The 25,106-nt window shown below is 39.8% G+C and overlaps 1 protein-coding gene across 1 annotated transcript; it reads left to right on the top strand.

Moving 5' to 3' along the window:
- The first annotated feature begins 209 nt into the window (after nt 1-209).
- aebp1a (AE binding protein 1a) lies at nt 210-25,106 on the top strand. Its single transcript, XM_022219502.2, has 21 exons — nt 210-813; nt 8,980-9,225; nt 9,360-9,410; nt 10,010-10,078; nt 11,214-11,285; nt 11,467-11,526; nt 11,627-11,686; nt 15,081-15,158; nt 15,366-15,475; nt 16,683-16,822; nt 17,145-17,229; nt 17,317-17,461; nt 19,779-19,858; nt 19,968-20,091; nt 20,521-20,717; nt 21,765-21,938; nt 22,021-22,146; nt 22,236-22,482; nt 22,618-22,757; nt 23,220-23,319; nt 23,733-25,106. Exons 1-21 carry the CDS (start codon nt 582-584, stop codon nt 24,296-24,298), a joined length of 3,102 nt encoding a protein of 1,033 aa, XP_022075194.1. The 5' UTR covers nt 210-581; the 3' UTR covers nt 24,299-25,106.

Here is a 25,106-nt window from a genome sequence, read left to right as displayed (position 1 = left end):
TTTCCCTCTTTCAGGTATGTTCTGAATCACACTGTGTTCTCTGGTGCTCTTGTCAGTCAGTGGATAACTGCAAACCAGAGAGTTTCCTTAATTTCTTTCTTTCTTTCTTTCTTGGACTCCCCACTCCCTCAGAGGAATGTCACATGTGGCAGATGCTCCTCCCCTCTGTTCAGAGATGGGTGAGGGGAAAAAGGGGGTGAAGGGCCATGAGGGAGAGATGTAACTGAGGAGTGTGTGGAGGAGGAGGAGGCTGGGAGGTGTGCTGCTCTGCTGCTGCTGCTGAAAATCCAATCCAGACAGATGCATTTCCTCCACTCCAGCACAACCAGGCGGCTTTGAAAGTTGCAGCTCTCAGAGTTTGTTAGCTCCTCCGTCAGAGAGGAGGAAGCTCTCCAGACCTACACAAGCTCATCCTTTTGTTCTCCCCATCCCTTTCATGTCCTCTGCTGCAGTCTGGTGGCCCGACGCTGCGACTCTCTGCATCTGCAGGACAGATGTTCAGTTATTTTCACAGCTAGTTTGAGATTCTGGGATATACTTGGAGCACCTCTGCTCTGCTTCATCCAGTGGTCAGGGTAGAAATGAGGGTCGAGGTGGTGGCCGTGCTGCTCGGGTTGACCCTCTGTTGCGTCCTGGTTTGCTCTCAGGATGATACTAAAGTCTCCAGAGGAACGGTTCAGGTGAGAGAAGAAGGACTCACAAAGCCCAGAGGGGACGATGAAGGGGTAATGTCAGATGAGCCGATAGCTGAAGTGGTGGAACAGGACAAAACAAAACCAAAGAAGAAGAAAACACCTGAAGAGATTGAGGCAGGTAAGTAGGAGTTTCTACACTGTAAAAAGTAAATCAATGGACATATTTCCACCACTCGGATTAAAGCCAGGTTGCATGATTAAAAAAAGAGTTGCAAACATTATTTAGTTGGGTTGGGTTCACATAATAGAGTTGCATCAACTTAACTTTGTATGTAATTTAAGCACAAATTTCTGCATTACCTGATTTGAAATTAAATATAAGTTCAATTTTGATTGTCGAGGAAACTCTAATTCCTCTAACTCACTGCAGTTTGTTGGCTGAACATAATTTAATTAGAAGTTTCCAGAACTCAAAAGGAACTGCACAAACATCACTAATAATTTTTAGTTTACAAATATGGACTCAGTCACAAAGAATCTGGGATTAAAGCATTTAATGCAAAAATGTGCAAGTATAAATAAGATTTTTCCTCTTCTGAGCTCCCAGTCAGTTTGCAGCCAAGAAACTGAGGATACACAGAGTGAGAGCTGCAATCAATCTCTGAGGCAGCAAAACATTTGGCTTGAATGGAAAGGAAACTGTTATCTAGTGCTCTGCTTCCAGCGTGTCCACAGACAGACACACATTTCTAACCTTTACAAAAAACAAAAAACTTTCCATGAATTGCATTTCAAAACCAGAGGAGTTGGGGATTTTGTTTTGATGAAAACATGTCGGTGATTCAGAGATGACGGGGCAGGAACTTGCAGTTGGTGGTCTGACATTTTCTTGGCAGCAGCTAACATGACCTGTTTTCTCTGCCAGTGGAGCAGGTTGTGCGCACAGCTACATATAAAAGTTTTAGGAGCTTGTTTTGTCTAAAACAAAAATCAGAAAACAAGCTTTTGACATGCAAGTGCTTCAATTATGTCTACAAAAGAGGCACATCTGTGAAAAACACAGAGCATGAGCAACTGTGGAAATATTTCCACTACGAGTTTTCCATGAGGGAGCAGACGGGGTTTATGAGGCGGCCCACTTTCAGTAGCTCTGATGCAATGACACTCATGTTCTGAATGTTAACTTTCCGCTGCATGAAGCAAAACCTCAAGTGGAGCAGCCAAAGCTTTTCCTGTGAGGCTGATATAAGTTACATAAAAGGCCATAATTAACTAAACCCAAAGAGACCCAGAACGATTTTTCATCTCTCGAGCTTTGTTTGTCCAGTGAAGCCTCTGCTGAGCAAGCAGCGTCTTTATCACAGTCATACTAACACAGCTCCTGTTCAAGAGAACTACAGATGAACAAAAAATATTAAAAAATATGAAAAAAACTGGCAAAGGCATCCAAAGTAGTATTTTTCTTTCAGTGGCAGTCAGACATAGCTTTGCATTCATCATACAGAGCTTTCAGAGCCTATCATCGAGTTTGACAGGTAATTTATCTTCACCAAAATCCACAAAATGATGCTATTTATCAACCAAAAACAGTAAGAACTGAAAGATTTGTAGGATTTAAGTTTTCAGATGGTGCTTGAACACCATCTGAAAACTTGGTTTCTCAAGAGAAACTTGAGAAACCAAGAAAACCAACCAAATCTAAGCACAAAATTGGAATATTTCATCAAAATGGCTTTATTCTACATGCCTCATTTAAAAATTATCCAAAAAATAGGTCATTTGTACTTGATCCATTCTGGTTGTTGTTGTTTTGTTGGTTTTGATTGTACTTTTTAAAAACATTTTTGTGAAACTAATAATGAAAGGAATTTAACTTTTTTTCTTTTTAATGATTTATGGCACTATAACTATGCCATACTACATCAAAGACATTTTCTGGGTTTTGAGTCCCTCTAGCCATGGTTTTACTGCTTCCATAGAGGTACAGGACATTAATTATATTATTATATTTATTGCAGTAAAAAATGAGTGTACAGTGAGAAAAAATGTGACCAGGTTAAATAGTCAGACTAATTATTGCCTTGTATGGTGAGAACAATTGCAAGACACACCCAACAAAGTATCCGTTCTTGGTTAACGTCATCCTTTCTGTCACTAAAATATTTCCAAACATCTGATCTCTATCAACTGTTGTCTTTCTTTTCTCACTCATTTTGCTGTGCACATGTGGAACCTGCATGTCAGCAAACTCTTTTAAATAAGGTGTTAATCAAACTGTTAATCAAACAACCATTAAACCAGAGCAAAGTAATTAGATAGATTGTTCTTGTTGAATAGTTAGTGAGAAATTGTGAACCCATGAACTGTGTGAGTTTTGTATTTGTATCAAGCAACAAAAAATGTTGAGACATGATGTGTTTGAGTTAATTAGCCTCTCCTCACATTGCACTTTGATGAATCGAGCATTAGCCCAACGATCCTGTTCTGATCCTAGGAAAAGTTCAAGCACAAATCTGAGGACATTTTTGTACATGAGGTTGCTGATCTTAAAGTATAATTTCCAGCTCTTGTGACTACAGCATTTTTAAGTCTTTTTGGAGTAGATTTAGACTCTGGCAGCACTTGGTTAAAGTCCGGGAAAGACCGTGGTCTGCTTTGATACAGAAAGAGTCCACAGTGACTCAAGACACAATGCATTCATTTGTATTTAACCAAAACCATCTTTCTTTTTTACAATAATCCAGCTGCTTTTGTTGTCTAAACCACAGAGGGACGGCTGGTTGTGAATCACCACTTCCTGGTGTAAGCACTTCATCCACCCCAACCTCCATCCGCCAAATCTGATGTACTTCATAGATGCAGAACTTCATTCATTGGAACTGCTAACATTAAATGTGAAAATGATGTAGGAGAAGATGTTTTGCTAAATGTGAGTTATTGAAAAGAAGAGCACTGAGTCTTCTTTCAGAGAGGATACAAAAGCAGCCAATCACAGCCGACTATAAATAACCAGCAAGAATCCACAAATTTTAAAGGATGTCCCAAAAGTTTCTATGTTTCATTTGGTTTGTGTTAATTTGGTTTGGCACAGATTTGCTGACATTTATATTTAGTTTTGGTCTAATGTTATAATATATTAAAGTGCACAGTCCATTTTTATTACAAACATAATTACAAATTTTCACGTTTGAATTGGTATCCATGATTGATTCAACCTGCTGACATTACAACCTCACATGAGAATTCCAATTAAAACTCTTGTATTTTTTAAATTATATATATATATATATACATATATATATACATATACACACGTGGACAAAATTGTTGGTACCCCTCAGTTAAAGAAGGAAAAACCCACAATTCTCACTGAAATCACTTGAAACTCACAAAAGTAACAATAAATAAAAATTGATTGAAAATTAAATAATCAAAAACAGCCATTACTTTTGAATTGTTGATTAACATAATTATTTAAAAAAAACAAACTAATGAAACAGGCCTGGACAAAAATGATGGTACCTCTATAAAAGATTGAAAACTATTTGACCAGAGTGACATGATTAACTCAGGTGTGTCATTTAATTGACATCACAGGTGTTTCCAAACTCATAATCAGTCAGTCTGCCTATTTAAAGGGAGACAAGTAGTCACCCTGCTGTTTGGTGAAAAGGTGTGTACCACACTGAACATGGACAACAGAAAGCGAAGGAGAGAATTGTCCCAGGACATCCGAAAAAAAATGATAGACAAACATCTTAAAGGTAAAGGCTATAAGACCATCTCTAAACAGCTTGAAGTTCCTGTGACAACAGTGGCTCATATTATTCAGAAGTTCAAGACCCACGGGACAGTAGCCAACCTCCCTGGACGTGGCCGCAAGAGGAAAATTGATGACAAATTGAAGAGACGGATCGTTGGAATTGTATCCAAAGAGCCCAGAGCAACCTCCAAAGAAATTAAAGGTGAACTCCAAGGCCAAGGTACATCAGTGTCAGATCGCACCATTCGTTGTTGTTTGAGCCAAAGTGGACTTCATGGGAGACGACCAAGGAGGACACCACTGCTGAAAAAAACTCATAAAAAAGCCAGACTGGAATTTGCAAAAATGCATGTTGACAAGCCACAAAGCTTCTGGGAGAATGTCCTTTGGACAGATGAGACCAAACTGGAGCTTTTTGGTAAGGCACATCAACTCTATGTTCATAGACTCAAAAACCAAGCATACGAAGAAAAGAACACTGTCCCTACGGTGAAACATGGAGGAGGCTCAGTAATGTTTTGAGGCTGCTTTGCTGCATCTGGCACAGGGTGTCTTGAAAGTGTGCAAGGTACGATGAAATCTGAAGACTATCAAGGCATTCTGGAGAGAAATGTGCTGCCTAGTGTCAGAAAGCTTGGTCTCAGTCGCAGGTCATGGGTCTTCCAACAGGACAACCATCCAAAACACACAGCCAAAAACACCCAAGAATGGCTGAGAGAAAAGCGTTGGACTATTCTAAAGTGGCCTTCTATGAGCCCAGATCTGAATCCCATTGAACATATGTGGAAGGAGCTGAAACATGCCATTTGGAGAAGACACCCATCAAACCTGAGACAACTGGAGCTGTTTGCTCATGAGGAGTGGGCCAAAATACCTGTTGACAGCTGCAGAACGCTCATTGACAAATACAGAAATCGTTTAATTGCAGTGATTGCCTCAAAAGGTTGTGCAACAAAATATTAAGTTATGGGTACCATCATTTTTGTCCAGCCCTATTTCATTAATTTGTTTTTTTTAATAATTATGTTAATCAACAATTCAAAAGTAATGGCTGATTTTGATTATTTAATTTTCAATAAATTTTTATTTATTGTTACTTTTGTGAGTTTCAAGTGATTTCAGTGAGAATTGTGGGTTTTTCCTTCTTTAACTGAGGGGTACCAACAATTTTGTCCACGTGTGTATATATATATATATATATATACATATATATATATATATATATATATATTGCATACTAGACCTTTAAGCACGCCTCAAGAATAGGTCACGCTGTAGCTCACTACTGTCCAAGCATGTGACAAAAACTAGCATATACATAGGCAATAACATAGAAATAGCAGCTTGTGGCCAAAATGTGGACCTCCAACAAAAATATTTGGTCCTGCAGTGAAAGCAGAAATTTCCTCCATGTATGTAGATTACATCTTAAATTTGACATAATGTCCCCTGAATTTTCTGTAGCTATTTTCCATAAAATACAACCTCAAAACAAGCTTAAATATAATCATACATATAATAACAAATACATGCAGAAAAGCACTCAGAATGCAGTACTCCACCAAGACTGTTCATTCCCCCATATGGCGTTGTCAGAAATGCAGCATTTTTTTAGAATGCAGTGTTTATTTATTAGTTATTGATGATCAGAAATCTCTACAGCATAGAATGTGGCCATTTAGTATAAGATGTACCCACAAATAAAATGACCTTTCGCTGAGCACAGGCGTGTGTTATGCATGTGTACATCATGTATGGACACCGAATCGTGTGACCTAAATATGTAGCGAGCAGCGGAAATTGATGGGACACTCCCACAATTTAATCAACCGTTCCTTGTATTATTTCCGACAGATAAGTCCCGATAGGTCCACAGCGGTAGATTTGTCGTAGGATCACAATCATGTGATCATCAGCAGGCGGCTGACAGAGTTCACTTCTTGTCATAGTTACAGTGACGGTGTGCTGCTATCTCACAATGATATAGAAATCTTTAACAAACTTCATCACTGCCAAAATCTCATCACTTGGTTCTTGGAACATTTCTGACCTTTCCCGTAAATTTCATCCAAATCCATTAATCCGTTTTTAAGTATTGTTGTTAACAGACAGACAGACAGACAGACAGACCAAAGCCGATCATTACCTAATTTCACGGCGTTTTTTGTTGGAGTAACAAGTACAACATACGGTAGATGTCTGTGTCGACTGTTTTGCTCTATTGAACAATGCTGAAAAGAAAAGACATGTGATTAAGTCTGAATTAAGGTCTAAATTAGATGTCTACACTGAGCCATCCACTTATTTTATTGTTGTGACAGGTTCACAACAATAAACAGAAACAGGCTGTTTTCCACTGTAGGAACTTGTGAGCCTGAATCTTTGTCTGATCACAGGAACCATTTTTGTAGAATAAAGAACCACTCCAAGGCCAGTACTTCAACTTGCTATGTCGTTGTTGATGGTGGGTGATGTTAGAAAGGAGAAGACTGCTACTGGACGAGGACATCAAGAGTGCAAAAAAAGGTGCATGCTATCCTCTTAGTTTAATCAGTCAGCATCTTGCACAGCAGCTTTTTAGGGCCAGTTAGATGTCTCAACCATGGATAAGGTCCTTTTTATCCCCTGAAAATCACCCTCAAAGAGGTTCTACAGGGATGGCAGGGACACACTCAAAGGTTCATGCCGCTCTAAAATGACAAAATGGCCTCTTGGTTTAGTGCCAGGACCCAGCAGAGCATTTTGTTAACAATCAGTGTCATTCACATCACCTGTCAGTGGCTTTAATGTTCTTTTATGTTGTTTCCTAAGTACATGAACAGAAATGCCAGGAACAGGTGACCACTCTGTAAACAGATGATGGGTAATGCTCTGGCTGTGAGGGACTGTTGTGTTGAAGTATCGGTGGAACAGCAGGAAACATGTCTAGCAGAAGAAAACAAGGAGCCCTCTGTGTCTATGTCGGATGATGGTTGTATAACAAGGGTGGATTAAAAACTCTGAAGCCCTTTGAAGGTCTGCTCTCTGTAATATTCCATGTAACTCCACTGAAAACCACCTACTTTATACTATTGAGTTTAGAAACAGTTTGTCATCAGACACTTGAGGGGGAGTACCTCAAAACCTCTGCATGTCTGAGTGTGGTGGTTCTCAGATGCCCTGTCCATCTGGTAACCTTTATATTCTCCAAACAAATCTGAAGACATTTGCCGTACACGCAATGCAAAATAACTCATCATTACAGAAGAAAAGTTACTTTAAAATTTTAGGTTAACTGAAGGTATTTAGCTTGTTCATTGACTTTTCTAACGTAAAACTAACTGTTAAGTTATGTTAGCCCTCTCTTAATAAATTACAAGCTACGGAGCTCAATGCATTAAAAGCCTTGGTTTCAATATTATTACACATTATGGCAAGCAAACAAGATTCTTAGTCATCCAGATCATATTAATCCTCAGAATCTCAGTAAAACCAACTGGACTTCTCTTTTAGGTTCTCGAAGACCTTTCACCTCTCATTCAAGAGCCTAAAGAACAGTATCAGTTATTCATTAGCACTGTTTGGACTGTACGGGTCAAAACTATATTGAACTAAATGATCATGCAATAGACTCTAACAGTGGCTCTGTTACTCAGTGATACTGACTGACCTCTGGAGGACGTCAGTAGAGTCTGTCAGGGCTGCTGGTATCTGACAGATACACACAAGGTGTCCTCTGTTTGGGATCAGAATGAATTGGTGTTTGTAGATAATACATTTTAAATAATCAAATCCTGGGCAAGAAAACAAAGCTTGATCTGTTACAAATTAAATCTTGCCTGAAAAGGAGCAACAGATGCGACTGCAATAGATATTTGCCCATGGACTCATAGTATCTGTTTCTGACATTCAGGGGTTGTATTAATCAAACTTCCCAACACGTTAAAAAGCAACATGAAAGGCTACCCAGAGTGTTGAAATGTGATGCCAAAGTGGCACTAAAAGATAAGTTGGGACTGAGACAGACTCCCCAGATGTGAGCTTGACATTGATCTTTTCATGTCACGAAAGCAAATGAACCGATTTCCCAAAAGAGGTCTGACTCATTCTGTCAGCCTCATGACCTTTCCTCACACTCTGTCAGCTCTTACATAATAATTCCATCACGAACAGGGCTGACTGTCACAGGAGATTATTAATCCTTGGCAGACACCTTTGCTTTTAGTGCTTTCTCGTTTGGTCTCAGGCCCAAACAAACTAATGACCTGGCTGAGATCTCCTTCAGAACCAGGAAGCCCATTCACTAATCCTTTTTTTGGAACCAGGTCCCGCTGCATTTCTGTGCTCCAGCAGTCTGTCTGTCTGTCTGAATTTCAGTGTTTTATTGGTGCAGATTGACAGGCGCTGTAAAAACATCTGTGCTGGCAAACAATACAGTCAGACTATAAAGACGAACTGAAGAGAAACATTCAACAATATAACCTCAATAAAAGCACATAAAGAGGCCACAGCGCTGCTTTATGTGTCTCTTTCATACATACATACATACAACATGCTATGTACTGGTTAAAAGTAACTGAATATTTACCCATCTGTTTGAAGCTAGGGCAAAGAAGGCAGCAGAGAAAGAGGCTAAAGCAAAGAAGCAGAAAGCTCCGAAGCCCACCAAAAAGCCAAAGCCTCCAAAACCAACAAAGAAACCCAAACCACCTAAACCAGCAAAGAAGTCCAAGACCCCCAAACCTACCAAAAGCCCGAAGATGATGACCACAACACAACCGGATATCAGGCTCCCGTCTCTGGATGAGGAGGAAGAGAAGCTGCTCATAGAGCTTGTCTTGGACACTTGTATGTACATTTCAGTTTCATCTTTTTTGTTATAAATTATGAATATTTCTCAGCCTTTGTCTTTTCATACTTTGGTCTCATGAGCTGCTGATTATGACTTCTGCCTTATTAACCCTTTCTCTGCATCTTTACAGTGATTCAACCTGTGAGTCCCGTAAGAGAAGAGCCTGTGGAGCCAGACCTGGGTAAGACTTTAATGATATATTAGTATATTCACATACATTTTTGGCACTATTAATGTCATCTGTGTGTTTGCCTTCATTGTGTTAGCTAACTGTGTTGAAAGGCTAATTGATGATGAGAAAACCCTTGTGCAATTATGTTAGCACATGAGTAGAAGAGTGAGTTGTCATGGAAAAGGATATTGCCTGGGTGACCCCAAACTTTTGAATGGTAGTGTACATGGGTGTATATCTTGTAATCATCCATTCATTATCTATACATTGCTAAGTCTTCTTAAGGGTCAGAGGGGGGGTGGAGTCTGTCTTAGGGGACACCCTGGACAGGCAGCCAGTCTATCACAGGGCCACATGGAGACAAAAAAGCACACTCACATTCACACCTACAGACGATTTTGAATCACCAATTAACCTCAGCATGTTTTTGGACTGTGGGAGGAAGCTGGAGTACCCGGAGAAAACCCACTCATCCACAGGGAGAACATGCAAAATCCACACAGAAAGATCCCAGGCTGGGACATGAACAAGAGTTGTGCAGTCCATTATGTTATCCATACATTTGCAGTTTAAACGTTAATATTGCTCCTCTTGTCTTTGTCATGCAGTCTTAAAGAAATCAACACCTCCAACAAAAACTCTGAGTGAGCCTGACGCTGACTACTGGGACGCCAGACGTAGGTTTCATTAACATCCTGTCATTCAGAGCCAGAGCTTTTATGAAGCCTTTCATTACAACACTTAGAGGTTCCTGTGGGCTGTGAAGACTGTGAAAACGGAAGATTTTACATTTGGAAATTGAAACACATGGAGGCTGCTGCTCTCCATTAAACTGATTTATTAGTTAGATGTGTTCAACAACGCAAATGAAGACAAACTACTGGGTAAATGGGTAAGGAGGAGCCTCCTCCACTCTATTTAAGAGTCATTCTAGAATTGGAGGATATTTGGGCTTCAAAATTTTTGGAATGACCCATAAGCTAGCAAAAAAAATGAAAAAAAATAAATTAAAATGTCTGTTGCTCCTGAAGTTAGAAAGCAGAAGGTTCTGGATGTCAGTCAAAATAATTATTTTTCGTCTGTCTGCCTCACAGCTGATAAAGGTATAAAGTGTGTGTGCGTGTGCGTGTGCGTGTGCGTGTGCGTGTGTGTGTGTGTCTGTGTGTGTGTGTGTGTGTGTGTGTGTGTGTGTGTGTGTATACACCCCCTGTTTTGAGACACTTTCTCATTCAAATAAATTAGAACCCGTCTCTAAACTTTTGACAGGGGGTGTATATATATATATATATATATATATATATATATATATATATATATGTATGTATGTATGTATGTATATTAAAACATGTTGTCCATGCACCTCTCCAAAAAGAACATGTGGCGTCCCTAAATGAACATATGGTGACCAAATGATCTTCTCAGTCAGCAAAAAAGAAGTTTTGTCCCTTACAGCTTGTTGTTTTTGAGTCACAAAAGCACATGTTAATTCTAGTTCTCAGCAGCCAAGATGATTTTCATCTGAACCTGTATTTAAAATACATGAACCACCTGAACTCCTAAATTACACCATTTATCACTGCCAGAAAGTGTAGAAACAAAACAAAAAATTGTTGGATCAAATTTAAGATCGTCCCAATCATGAGTGCAAATCATGCATGCTGCGCCATTCTGTTTGAAAAATGTATAAAATCTAGGCCTTTAATCGTGACATTTGATCAGACACCACATATCTGTGTTTACTGGCAGAGAGTAAAGGGTTACTCCTGCAGATGTGTTTTCCTGATAATGCAGAATGTGCTGTTTTCTCTACAGATGAGGTGCCTGGTGGATACCCTGATAACATCAGACAAGTCACAACTCCTGAGGTCATCATGTACATACCAGGTACCTCTCTGCTGCACAATGTAGGGTTGTGGCATTTACCTTGTTTTTTATTTTTGGCATACAGGGCAGGGAGATAAAAGGTAGAAGTGAAAGTACACCATGGGGTTGAGGTCAATGTGTCTCACTGAAGGTTGTGATGACATTAATTACAGCCTATATCACATATTTGCTTGTGTTTCAGAGGAAACCACTGCCATCCCATTCGTTGGTCCCTGGTATGAAGAATACGACTATGCTGACTGTATGTTTGTTTATTATCAATAACAAAAAAACCTTATCTGCTGTATGTGCTGCAAATCTTGTTCACAGTAATGATAATGAGGTATTTTCTGTGTTCACAGTGGCAGCTAAAAAACAAGAGGAAGAAGAGGAGAGAGCTCGAAAAGAAAAAGCTGAGAAAGGTTTTTATGCTTTTCTGTAAAAACCAAAATGACACATCGGGAATTCTTCTTGTAGTTTTCTGTTATTCTAACCCTAAGCCTTGTAATGTTCAGTTTATTGCTTGCTGCAGCCATACAGACCTTACAAACCACACCCACAACAAAACTTGTAGACAACCACCTGCACTGCAAAAACTCCAAATCTTACCAAATCTATTTGTCTTATTTTTAGTCAAAATGTCTCATCCCACTTGATTTAAGGTAAATTCACTTAACAAGTGACATTTCAGCAAGATGGAGGGACTTGTTTTAAGAGGATGCATCTTAAATATCTTGTTAAGTCAAACAATTTTGAAATTATCTTGTTTTGAGTTGAATTTTACAAGAAAACTCAAAACAAGTGTAACCCTCCCCAGATAGCAAACTATGGGTGAATCAATGTTGAATCTATGTTGAGACCTAACGTCGAAATTATACAGAAAGCGCAAGGTTGATAAAATGTTGAGTCAACGTTTGCTTTTCAACCATAAATCACACTTTACCCAGATAGCAAAAGATGTTAAATCAATGTTGAATTAGGGTTAAGAAGGTTGACGTGTGGTTACGGTTGAAGACTGATGGTTGGATCAACGTTGATTCAACAACATTTTGTCAACATTGAAGTTTGTGTTTAAAAGATACCACTGAATCTACATTGTATTTTGGTTTAATTAAAATGTTTGACAGGTCAATGTTTAATTAATGTTGAATCTATTTTTGCAAACATGTAATCTATGTAAGCAAACGTTGACTCAACATTTTATCAACCTTGCACTTTCTGTATAATTTCGACGTTAGGTCTCAACATAGATTCAACATTGATTCACCCATAGTTTGCTATCTGGATCATGTTGTCCTGTGGGTTTTATTAACCCATATTTTTAGGATTTTTTTGGAAGATTTTTATTCATTTTTTGAAAATCTTTGCAATTTTTATTTTTTTATTTATTTTTTTATTTCTGGCAAAATTTGTGATTTTTTAAAATAAAACTTCTAAAGCAAACTCTTAGGAATTTTTCTTCCTGAAGATTTTGCAAATTTTTATAAATTTGGGGAATTTTTTGCTGAATTTTTGGATTTTTTTCAGAGAAAGGAACAATATTTTTTGGTGTCATAAATGAGGACAACAGAAAGGTGACGACACCTAAGCTTGACAATCCTGGTAAAATAAAGCTTACAATAAGTTTTGTCAGCTAATTTTAAGATCTCAATATTCTAAATACCATATCTTATTTCAAGAAATCTTACCAAGCCTTTTTTTCTCACTTATTTCAAGGTAAAAGTTCCTTGAAATAATTTTTTTTCTTGTTTTGAGAGGAGCATTTTTTTACAGTGTGGTCACTTAGGAAAACTAGAAAAGCACTCAGAGAGTGCAGTTCTTCACCAAGGCTGCTCAGTCATTGCATCATTTCCGACGGATAAGTCCACAGTGATCGATTTGTAGTAGAATTGCAATCATGTGATCATCAGCAGACAGCTGACGTCGTGTTCACTTGTCATAGTTACAGTGACGCCTTGCCTCTATCACACAGTGATACAGAAATCTTGAACAAATCCGTGGATCCAGACTATGAGCCGCATCACTGCCGAAATCTAATCACTTGGTCCTTGTGTCATTTCTGAGCTTTCCTGAAAATTTCATCCAAATTCGTTCGTCCAGTTTTTGAGTAATGCTGTGAACAGACAGACAAACCAACGGCAATCGTCACATTACTCCATTGCTTTCTTTGGCAGAGTAATAATAAACTGTGGCAAATTTAAAAATAGTAATACATGCCCTGTGGGTCCATCAACAAAAGATTTGCTTGAATCATGGACTCTGAATGACTATCCCAAAGCTGGAACATGGCCTTTCCCTTCCAATGTAAGGGGTGTGTGTGTGTGTGTGTGTGTGTGTGTGTGTGTGTGTGTGTGTGTGTGTGTGTGTGTGTGTGTGTGTGTGTGTGTGTGTGTGTGTGTGTGTGTGTGTGTGTCCAGCCATTGTAGTGTTGTGTCCAAATAGGTGTGGCTTGAAGGGGGCATGGTGTGTAGGGTCTCCAAGGCTGCAGTGGTGATCACAAAGTTCCAAGACACTATCAAAAATAATCAAAAAACGTTCCCCGTCAAAGTATCCTTTGTGCAGCAATAATCTGCTCCTAGTACTCCTCTAACACTTGCAACATCTGCGATGAGTGCTTAATGTGCTAAACAGTGTCAAAGCGGTGACCCTAAAACTTGAACTTCCTTTTAGGGGAGGAGGAAGAAGTTGCCAGGAGCCAAATGCTGTGACTGAGCACAGATCAGAGTGGAGCATTAACGTGCTGTAGCATTTGAACACACCTCTAAAAGTTACAGTGGAATTCTTGACCAATTTTTCATTGATAGTTCGACCCTGGGGAAACAACTGACCATGCGCAAGTTGAAGAAATGAAGGAACATACTCTACGCTGTGCTTTTTCTCTGGTTTTCAAGATTGTAGCTCTTCTATTCTGAAAACTTCTCATAGGCCTCCATCTCATTAGCAGTGATTATCCTCCATGTGAAGGTTGGATCATCTCCGACTCACACAGAATGTGAAGTTTGAGCTCCATGAAGAAATGGAAATGTGCATCAGCTAGGGGTCACAGAAACAAGTGTTACATAGCTCTAGATGTTGATAGCACGATGGTGATGTCGCTTGCAAATCTTGAATGCATCGTGAACAGAACCTTCTGATCACACTTCGTTCTTACGTGCTGCAGCATTAATTCTGGTTCTATAACTCTACATTTGACACTGACGTAGTGTTGCACATGGCACAAAAGACAACTGAAATCTGAAATGAGTCTGTAGAAATCTGAATTCAATTGCATTTCAGTTGCTGCTGTCATCCAACATTTTCTGACCACTTTCATAATCAGAAAGTGCTGGGAAACAGGCATACTGTTGGATTTGCTCTTTTCAAGTGAGCTGTCGCTATAAAAGAAGGCAAAATGATGCCAGATTTCTCATTCGTCCTTAATAAGAAATTCTCAGGGGGAGACACACATGGGAGGAAAGAAGAGGAATTCCAAACAGCTGCTCTGCTCACTGTCCTGTTGTGGACACTTATATAAAGCTCAGATGGGTGGTATGATGAGATCAAGAAACAGGGAGAGTGACTGAAAAAAATCAGTCTGTTAAAGTCTTACACAACAGTTTGGTCTCCAGTAAAATCAAACGAGATGTAACACAAATCCACTCTGGATTCCAAACAGACTGAAATGACCCATATTTCAGACAGAAAGCCCGTAAGTGGAAATGAAGGTGCACTGTACAAACACATATGGAAGTATTTTGCGTAGCGATGGCTGGCTGAAAAGTGAGGTCCATGTGAAAGCATGTTTTGACACATTGTTTTCTCGTTATGCTCTGAAAGCCGAGCGGCTGAGGAAGAAGTGGGAGGAGGAGGAAGAAGAGCGACTGAGGCAGATTGCAGTGCCTGCTGAACCAAAAAGTAAGACAGTCACTCCACGTAACATTAGAGCTTTTCACATTAAATAAAATGTAAGTGTAAAATTACCCTATCTGAACACACACATCTGTTAAAGCACTGTGCCTTTTTATGAAACTACTACACTCTCTTTTAGGAGCAACGTTTGTATTTTACTGTCTTTCTGGGACATATGGTAAACAGATTGTGACTGTGTGTGTCTCCTCTCAGAGTGTCCTCCTCTAGGTTTGGAGTCTCACCGGGTGGAAGACGACCAGCTGCTGGCCTCCTCTCAGTCTCACCACGGCTTCGTGGCTCAGAGAGGACGCCTCAACATGCAGGTAAATGCTATCTACACACAGAGCAGCATCTCAGCCTGTTTTATCTCACAGTGGAAGCACGGCTGGTTTTCAGACAAGCATAGAACCTTTAAATGCAAACTTTTGACCATCTGATAAGCAAGCATTTTTTTTTACCGCAATATATAGTCCTATATTTCTATGGAAACAACAACCCTAGTTAGAGAGAACTCAGAAATGTCTTAAGTGCATTATGACACTTTGAATACTATAAATCATAAAATTTCTGACAATTTTCCAAGTGTCCTCAGGTGATATCAGCACTGGAAAAAAATGGTAGCTGACATACTACAGATACTGTACGTAAGTGTAAAACTACATTTAGGTTGTTTCCATACTTTCTCCTCTGCATTCAGTATAAACATAGCCTGCAGTTCAGCTGAAAAGTACCAGATTTTTTAATCATGTGGCTTTTGGTCACAGCTGAGTCAGTGTTGCCTCCATGGATACACTGAGGAGAAGCAAGGATTCTATTTATTTTTTTTTTTTACAGAGTGTGTCCTAAAGACCTTTCTTTTCAACAAAGCTTGAATCAAATATGTCCCTGAAATTTTATTTTTGATTTTTATCAATTTTATTTTTTTTTAATTTTACCCGTTTGTTTTCTTTTCATCATTTTATATCTTTAATGTAGCATTTTTTGCTGAAATGAAAAGTGCATTACACATAAAATGTATTCATTGTTATTATTAAATGATTAACTTTAGGGAAATGAAGGTACAGTGGTGGCAAAAAGTTTTCAGACTCCCCATACATTTGCATGTATATTGCATTAAGAATCACTGTTAGGTCTTTAAGTGAAATTTCTTTTAGTACAATCACAACCGTAATGCTAAACAAATCCTATAAAAGCCATGGAAAACTTAAAATTGATTACTTCCATAAAAATAAGACATTCTGAGTATTCGGTCATTGTGGTAGAATTTAGTTTTGTTAGTTTTTCTTGTAAAAAATAAACAAAAGAAATATCATTAGCATTTGTTTGTGTCTGTCTCATGCAGCCAGATATTTTAAAACACAATTTCTCCACAAATATTTAATGATGATATTTGAGATTGGACAAAATTTTAAGGGTGTCTGAAAACTTATTTCTACCACTGGATGTATGTAGAACTAATCTAAGTTCGGCATTTCATCAAGAAGTTATCCGTCTCCAACTCTGACATGTAAACTCTGTGTTTGTGTGCAGGCCTCTGATAACGAGGAGGATCTGTACGGAGGAGCCTGGTGTGCAGAACCAGAGGAGCGGAACCACTGGTTTGAGGTGGACGCCCGCCGAGAGGTGGAGTTCAGCGGGGTCATCACTCAGGGAAGGAACTCAGAGCAACAGTGAGTCATGCTAGAATTTCACTTCACGGGTGCCCCAGTAACTCAACTGGTTAAGCAGCTGACCCATGAACAGGGGCTATAGTCACCAGCAGGTTCGAGTCCGACCCACGGCCATTTGCTGCAGGTCTTTCCCTGACTTTTCACCCCACATTTCCTGTCTCTCTCTCCACTGTACTATAAAATAAAGGTTAAAAATTTTTTTACAAGATCCTTCAACTGATGCTGTATCAATATTTAACATGAGTTTATAATATTACAATTGCCCTAACATTTAATTCTGGTGCAAATAATCACGGACTAATTATTGCTGTTTGCATCCTAGTGAGGATTTCGTGTCATCCTACTTCGTGGCCTTCAGTAACGACAGCCGTGACTGGACTGTGCTGCACGATGGCTACGCTGAGTGGGTGAGTGGAAGCTGAACGGTACCAGTCATCTTCATCAGTAACACGTCACAGCATTGGCAGCTCCTTCTCTCCTGATCCTCTTTGCAGTTGTTCTATGGCAACGTGGATAAGGACACACCGGTGATGAGTCAGTTTAATGCTCCCGTGGTGGCGCGCTACATCCGGATCCTGCCTCAGAGCTGGAACGGCAGCTTGTGTCTCAGAGCCGAGATCCTGGCCTGTCAGCTGCCCAGTTAGTATCACAGAAACCGCCCTCAGAGCTCCATCACAGCACCGCTGATGCTGACACATGTTCAAAGAAAGTCATGTTCAACAGAGGAATAAGACTGAAGTTACTAATTTACCAGACAAGTTAAAAATTTACTGACAATGAGACCTTCCAATATCATACGTTTTGCAAATTTATTTGACTAATTTAAATACTTAACAAAAGACCCCACAATATTATTTCGAAAATACATTTAAGTATTTGAATAATTTAAATATTTTGGTGTCAGAACATTACAGTTTCATAGTGAACAAAGGTGCATTTATTTGATCCTCCAACGCTGTAGCTGGATGAAGTGAAGAAAGTCTGAAGTTTGCACCACCGTTCAAGAGTTTGGGGTTACCCAGGCAATTTCATGTTTTCCATGAAAACTCACACTTTTATTCATGTGCTAACATAATTGAACAAGGCTTTTCTAATCATCAATTAGCCTTTCAACACCATTAGCTAACACAATGTAGCATTAGAACACAGGAGTGATGGTTGCTGGAAATGTTCCTCTGTACCCCTATGATGATATTCCATTAAAAATCAGCCGTTTCCAGCTAGTATAGTCATTTATCTCATTACCAATGTCTAGACTGTATTTCTTATTCATTTAATGCTATCTTCATTACATCTTTAATACATCTGTTTTATAAGATGATCATGTGTTTTGAGCTGTCAGATACATGTAGTTATGTAAAAAAGAAATGTGACACGTACAACTTCTACAATACTCCAGTAAATGTATTTAGTTACTTCCGTTCTGCAGACTAGACTTGATTTTGTGCGTGTTGCTTGCAGCTGCTTATTATCAGGAAATGATGGAAACACTTAGTAGTTCTCTTGTATTGCAGTTACATAACGCATGTTTTAACTCTGAGGTTGTAAAGTTCATGTTGTGAAACAGACCTTTGAGCATCACCACAGTTAGGTGAAACCATTCCTCACTCCAAGTTTGGCAAAACTTGTGTTTTTTCTTCCAGTGCAAGGCGATGTTTTGCTGAGAAAGTTGTGACTCATGAGGTCATAAAACTCTTACAAAAGCTTCTTAGTTCATGAAAAGTTGGTTTATTAAAGTGAGTAAAATGTGAGTAATGTTGGATAGAGAGGGTCACCGCCCAGTAAGACTGAGAGTCCCAGAGTTATCTACATATTATCTCTGTCTCCATGATTAGACTAACTGCAGATCTGTTCAACATTTGCTTCACTATAGTACATCAGCAACTAGAAAAGCACTCAGAGAGTGCAGACCTCCGCCAAGGATAGAGAGGAAAACAGGAAACCCATGCAGTAAAGGATCATGAGCTGGAATCAAACCTGTGTCTCTGACACAGTTCTGTTTACAAATCACCTTCTTAACCAGTTGAACTATCTGGACACCTTGATCCAATTTCTTGGACGACATACTAACCTATGATGTTTTTGTCATATTTTGGACCACATACTAAAACATACTAAAAATTCAAAGTGATTCAGAATCCAGGATCCTTTCCCGATTGCCACCAAAATGAAATCAGCTCTTCTTCTTACCATAGTCTACATCCCCTCAAAATTTCATCTGAATCTGCCCAGGCGTTTTTGAGTTATCTTGCTAACAGACAGACAGACAGACAGACAAGCGCCGGGTGTCAGATAACCTCCTTGGCGGAGGTAATGATGATCCTAAACCTCGTGGTCTTGATCTTCCAGAAGAATACTACAGGTTTACCAGTAATAGAATTAAGACAGAGAAAATCAGGGACATTTAGTATTATCAGAAATTACCAACAGTTATCATTACCTACTGATCTGTCAAACCTTTTCTTTGATAAATGATCGATTTTCAATTGTATAGAAGATCAGAAAATTGTGATACTGGTTTAATCAGTTCAACCTTTTTGTTTTAGGAAACTGGTGAGTTTATGGGGACATTACGGGTGGAGCAACATAGTTTTGCCCTTTAATATTTTGGGGTCTTAATCTTATTATTTAAAATAGTAAGAAAAATTTGTAATAAAAAAAGTTTTTATTAGTAGGTAAAATTGATATAATAAATAATATTATAGAGTCTTTACCTTCATGTTTTCATGTTTATATAAAACAGAGATGTGAAAATTGACATGATCCACACAAAGATACAGCAGACACAATAATGTGAAATACAGCAGGCTGAAATGAACCAAAATGATCTGCAAAAGAAAACTTTTGCAGCTCAATACAAAACTTTTACTTTTAATAGAGCATTTTTATAGTGAAGTACTTCTAGGTTCTAGGCCAACGCTGCTGGTCTGTCATACGAGGATGTTTGTTGTTTCAGGCAGCCACCACAGTGAGAATGAAGTGAACCCGTCCGATGACCTGGACTTCAGGCACCACAACTATAAGGAGATGAGACAGGTCGGATTTTCATTCTGAACACAGAAGAATGCCAAATGTCAGTGCTTCTAAGCTTATAAACTTAGAAATGGGCAAACATCATCATCCCAAATGTGTTTTCTCCCCCCAGATGATGAAGGTGATAAATGAGGAGTGTCCCAACATCACCAGGATCTACAACATCGGTAAAAGCTCTCAGGGTCTGAAGATGTACGCCATGGAAATCTCTGACAATCCAGGAGAGCATGAGACCGGTGGGTATTGTTACTATTTCTACATCATTAAAGTTTACTCTGCTGTGCCAGTGTCACAGAAACTGCACATATTTTGGCTTATAATGAAGCACAACACAGATTACAAAGAAGGAGGAATGCTGCATGGTTCTGACGGCTGATCAGCTGATCAGCTTTATGGAGAGGCGGATAGAAAAACAAGAAACACGATCCAGCTAGTCTTGCTAGATAATAATGAAGGCACAAGGCATTTCTAATCATCAGTTAGCCTTTCAACACCATTAGCGAACACAATGTAGCATTAGAACACAGGAGTGATGGTTGCTGGAAACGAGCCCCCTCTAAGTTTTTAGATTGGTATAAACATTGTACTTCACTTGTTCTGACTCTTAACCCTTGAATGGAACTTCTTGTTAATGAATCTGTGTTAACATGTTTTATCATCTCCAGGCGAACCTGAGTTCCGTTACACAGCTGGTCTCCATGGTAATGAAGCTCTAGGCAGGGAGCTCCTGCTCCTACTAATGCAGTTTCTGTGCAAAGAGTACAATGATGAGAACCCAAGAGTGCGCCGCCTGGTGGACGGAGTGAGGATCCACCTGGTGCCCTCACTGAACCCCGATGCCTACGAGCTGGCCTTTGAGATGGTACAGTTATCCTGCATGATCACAAGCTGACCGCATTTGCTTTTTGTGCCTAAATAAGGATTGCAAACTTAGATAACCCAAAGTCCACAGAAAATTTGACTCCTCACCTGCCTGAAACATCTTTAAAATCCAGACTTTTCTTCCGTTACTCTTCTACATCACCATGTATCACATTGGTAAATCACCTGCCTAGCAGCTAGTTTGGCCTCAAACACAAAATGAGCAGCTGCCTCACATTTATTTCCTGAGCTGCTGCTAGAGCCTAGTACAGTTTGGATAAAAACTAATGATACCTGGCTTTGGTTGGGTCAGCTGACCAATCAGAGCAGATTGGACTGGTCAGGGGGCCAAAAGACAACGAGATAAAGAAATGTCCAGTATGAGGAGAACAATGTGCTGTTGAACAATGACAAGTGTAAATACACTATCAGTCAAAAGTTTGGGATCACTTAGAAATGTCACTATTTTTGAAAGAAAAGCAGTTTTTTCAATGAAGATGACATTAAATGAATCAGAAATACAGTCTAGACATTGTTCATGTGGTAAATGACTATTCTAGCTGGAAACGGCTGATTTTTAATGGAATATCTCCATAGGGGTACAGAGGAACATTTCCAACAACCATCACTCCTGTGTTCTAATGCTACATTGTGTTAGCTAATGGTGTTGAAAGGCTCATTGATGATTAGAAAAGCCTTGTTCAATTATGTTAGCACATGAATAAAAATGTGATGGAAAACATGAAATTGCCTGGGTGACCCTATACTTTTGAACAGTCACACTAATTACAGCCATCTTAGAGAGAACTAAGTGAAGGATGCTTTGGTTGGTCTATGTTCACCATAACTACAGAAGGGAAATGTGGGATTTCAAATTGAGTTCCACACATCAAGGAATGCATTGGTTCTGTACACATCTATGCTGAACTAAAAGGATACCGAAGAATTATGGTACAAACACATGTATTGTTACACCATTACTATTCAGTGACACCAAACACCTATACCTTAAAAACAACACCAGCCTGGTCTTTCCTTCCTCTTCTAGGGCTCTGAGATGGGAAACTGGGCGTTGGGCCACTGGACTGAGGAAGGCTATGACATCTTTCAGAACTTCCCTGATCTCAACAGCATCTTGTGGGGAGCCGAGGACCGAGGCTGGGTCCCTCGTATTGTGCCCAATCATCACATCCCCCTTCCAGAAAACACCCTTAACGGCTCGGTGAGTTTGTAGTTACATTTTCAGATTTAATTCCTCGCAGATGTATTGACTTTAAAATATTCCCTCTTTCATGCTGTTGCAGCTTGCAGTTGAGACCAAAGCTATAATTTCCTGGATGCAGCGCAGCCCATTTGTGCTTGGAGCCAATCTGCAAGGAGGAGAAAAACTGGTCGCGTACCCATTCGACATGCAGCGGCCACCAGTGTCTGTAAGGCTGATTTACAAAGAAACACATTAAAAGATTACCTCAGCAACTATGCATGTATAAAATAATTAATTACTGTCCTGATGTCTCAGTTAACCGACAGCAGGCGCTGGAGAGTCAACTCTGAGATGAACGAGGAGACCTGGGCTCGGATTCAGCGGCAGAACGAAGGTGCTCTGAAGGAGACTCCTGATGACGCCATGTTTCGCTGGTTGGCGATGTCTTACGCCCACAGCCACCTGACCATGACCGAGACCTACCGAGGCTCCTGCCATGGGGATGATGTCACTGGAGGGCAGGGCATCACCAACAGGGCCAGCTGGAAACCAGTGGTGGGCAGTGAGTGTCGACTGTGTTTATACAAGTCCATTCAAATCTTGTGCAAACAAAAAGTATCTGCAAAGCTAGAGGATGCTGGGACTGAAAAAGAAAAGGTGTCTGTCCTCTGAAACTCTCCGTCTTCTTCTTCCGCAGGTATGAATGACTTCAGCTACCTGCACACCAACTGCTTCGAGCTCTCCATCTTCTTGGGCTGTGATAAGTTTCCCCATGAGAGCGAGTTGCCTCTGGAGTGGGAGAACAACCGCGAGGCTCTGCTGTCCTTCATTGAACAAGTGAGTAACTGGACTCATGTGTGACCAGCTGTGACCAATTTGAGTTTTATTTACTTGAGTTTTTTCTGTTCATGAAACCTTTGAAGTACAAAGGTTTAAAATGTGACTTTTTTATGTTTGGCTTTTTCCAACATTTTTCAGTCTTCTTAACAAGTACAAAATTCCATGGATAAACACATTTGAGTTGTGTTACAAACTGCAACCAAATCTATTTTACATCCACTCCAAGTGTGACAATCTAAAGCCAAGATCTGTTTGCTGTTTAGCACAATTTTTTCTATAACAAATGATAAGCGTCAATATTATGTGATGAACATAATTGAAAATATTCATGGTATGAGGGTTTTGAATGGCTTCAATACACTTACAAAACATAGTAAAAATGTGAAATTGTGTGCAGTGTAGTTCATATGTGAAACCTGCTTTGGGGTTTAAGGTGAGATCTGTCTGTTTCATGTGCAGGTACATCGAGGAATAAAAGGTGTAGTCAGAGACATGGAGGGAAACCCACTGCCTAATGCCACCATAACTGTGGAAGGAATACGGCACGATGTCAGAACTGGTAGGATGAAAAGATACTCTGCAATTTCTCAGATTCTGAACTTTTTCTGTCAACAGTTTTCAGTTTTTTGGTTCAGATCCTGGATGCATAGTGGATTGGTGGTCACTACTTTTGCCTTGCAGCTATAAGATCTCCAGTTTGCCTTCCTGGGATCTTTCTGCATGGAGTTTGCATGTTCTCTCTGTGCATGTGTGGGTTTCCTTTGGGTACTCTAGCTTCCTCCCACACTCAGAAAACATCCTGAGGTTAAGTGGTAACTTTAAATTGTCTGTCGTTGTGAGTGTGCTTGTTTGTCTGTGATAGACTCGTGACATGTCCAGGATGTCCCTTGCCTTCACCCAAAGTCAGCTGGGATAGGATGGATGGATGGAGTTCAGATCCTGACCTTTGACATCCTCAAATCTTCTCTTTAGCTGCAGGTGGTGATTACTGGCGGCTGCTGAACCCTGGAGAGTATAGAGTGACAGCGAAGGCTGATGGCTACACACCCCAGACGAGGCTTTGCATGGTGGGCTACGACTCCGGAGCCACGCCGTGCAGCTTCACCTTAGCCAAGTCCAACTGGGACCGCATCAAGCAAATCATGGCTCTCAACGGCAGGAGGCCCATTCGACTCATCACCAGAAACAACGTGGTGAGAACGACGACGGCCGCCCCCACCACCACCACCGGGGTCGATGAACATGCCATCGCTCAGAGAGCAGAGCGACTCCGGCGGCTGAGACTCAAGCGTTTACGCCGGCTGCGTCTGCAGAGGCAACGAGCCGGTCTCAGCACCACTCCTGCTACCACAACAACAACAACAACCACAACCACAACAACCACCACGACTACACCTTCACCTGAAACCGAGAGAACAACCTCCTGGTACGACTCGTGGTTTCCAGTGGACAGCTGGTCGACGGAGAACCCGTTCGACAGCATCAACTTTGACTCGGTGCCCACACAGGACTATCCTTTTGAATATACTATTGATTAATTATTACACATGAAACCACATCTATTATATACAAAGTCCTTACTAACCACTTCAACATCACAGCTTTAAAAAATACACAGGTGTTAATTATTTAGCTTTCAGAAAGTTTTTTGCACCAACACTGTGAATGGAGGGAGACAATTCCAGAAGATTTTTTGTTTTTGTTTTTTACAGAGAAATGATCAGGAATAGAAAGTCTCCGCTGAGCAGAGACTACACAGCACATGTTTCATTGGCTCCACGTTGAATTCAAAATGGCTCTTCCATGTAATATCAATCAGAATCTCCCACCTGACCTCCACAGAATCAGCAGTTTTTTGTAGATTATCCATCTTTCTGAGCTGTGATAACACATCCATTAAAAACAATGGATAATTGGACCCACCTCTATGTACTTCAAAGGCCTGTAACTCTGAAAATATTCATGATATGAATACTTTGCACAATTATCACATATACTAAAATTATTGTGAAAAAAACAGTCACATGAGAGCTGTTGTGGCACATTAAATCTAAATGCTATGCAGTTAATATCTGAAACTTTCTTTGTTTACTGCTGATTATGAGGGGGTAAGGTGGGAACTTTTTCAGATATGGTAATTTCTTTTATGGAATGACCCAAAACATACAATCTGTTCTGGTACAAACAGGATAAGTCATTAAATATGATTAGGTATGTCTTAATAGGAAATCTACGGTGAATATCTTTGTTTCTTTAATGGCTTTAAAGTGTGATTGCTGGCCTCAATGTAACTGATTTATCGCACTGCTGAATGCATTTGATTAAAATGAAGTTGTTTTATAATAA

Source organism: Acanthochromis polyacanthus, chromosome 18, assembly GCF_021347895.1.
Source record: "Acanthochromis polyacanthus isolate Apoly-LR-REF ecotype Palm Island chromosome 18, KAUST_Apoly_ChrSc, whole genome shotgun sequence".
Lineage (NCBI taxonomy): Eukaryota > Metazoa > Chordata > Actinopteri > Pomacentridae > Acanthochromis > Acanthochromis polyacanthus.
This window is presented reverse-complemented; position numbering and strand designations above follow the sequence as displayed.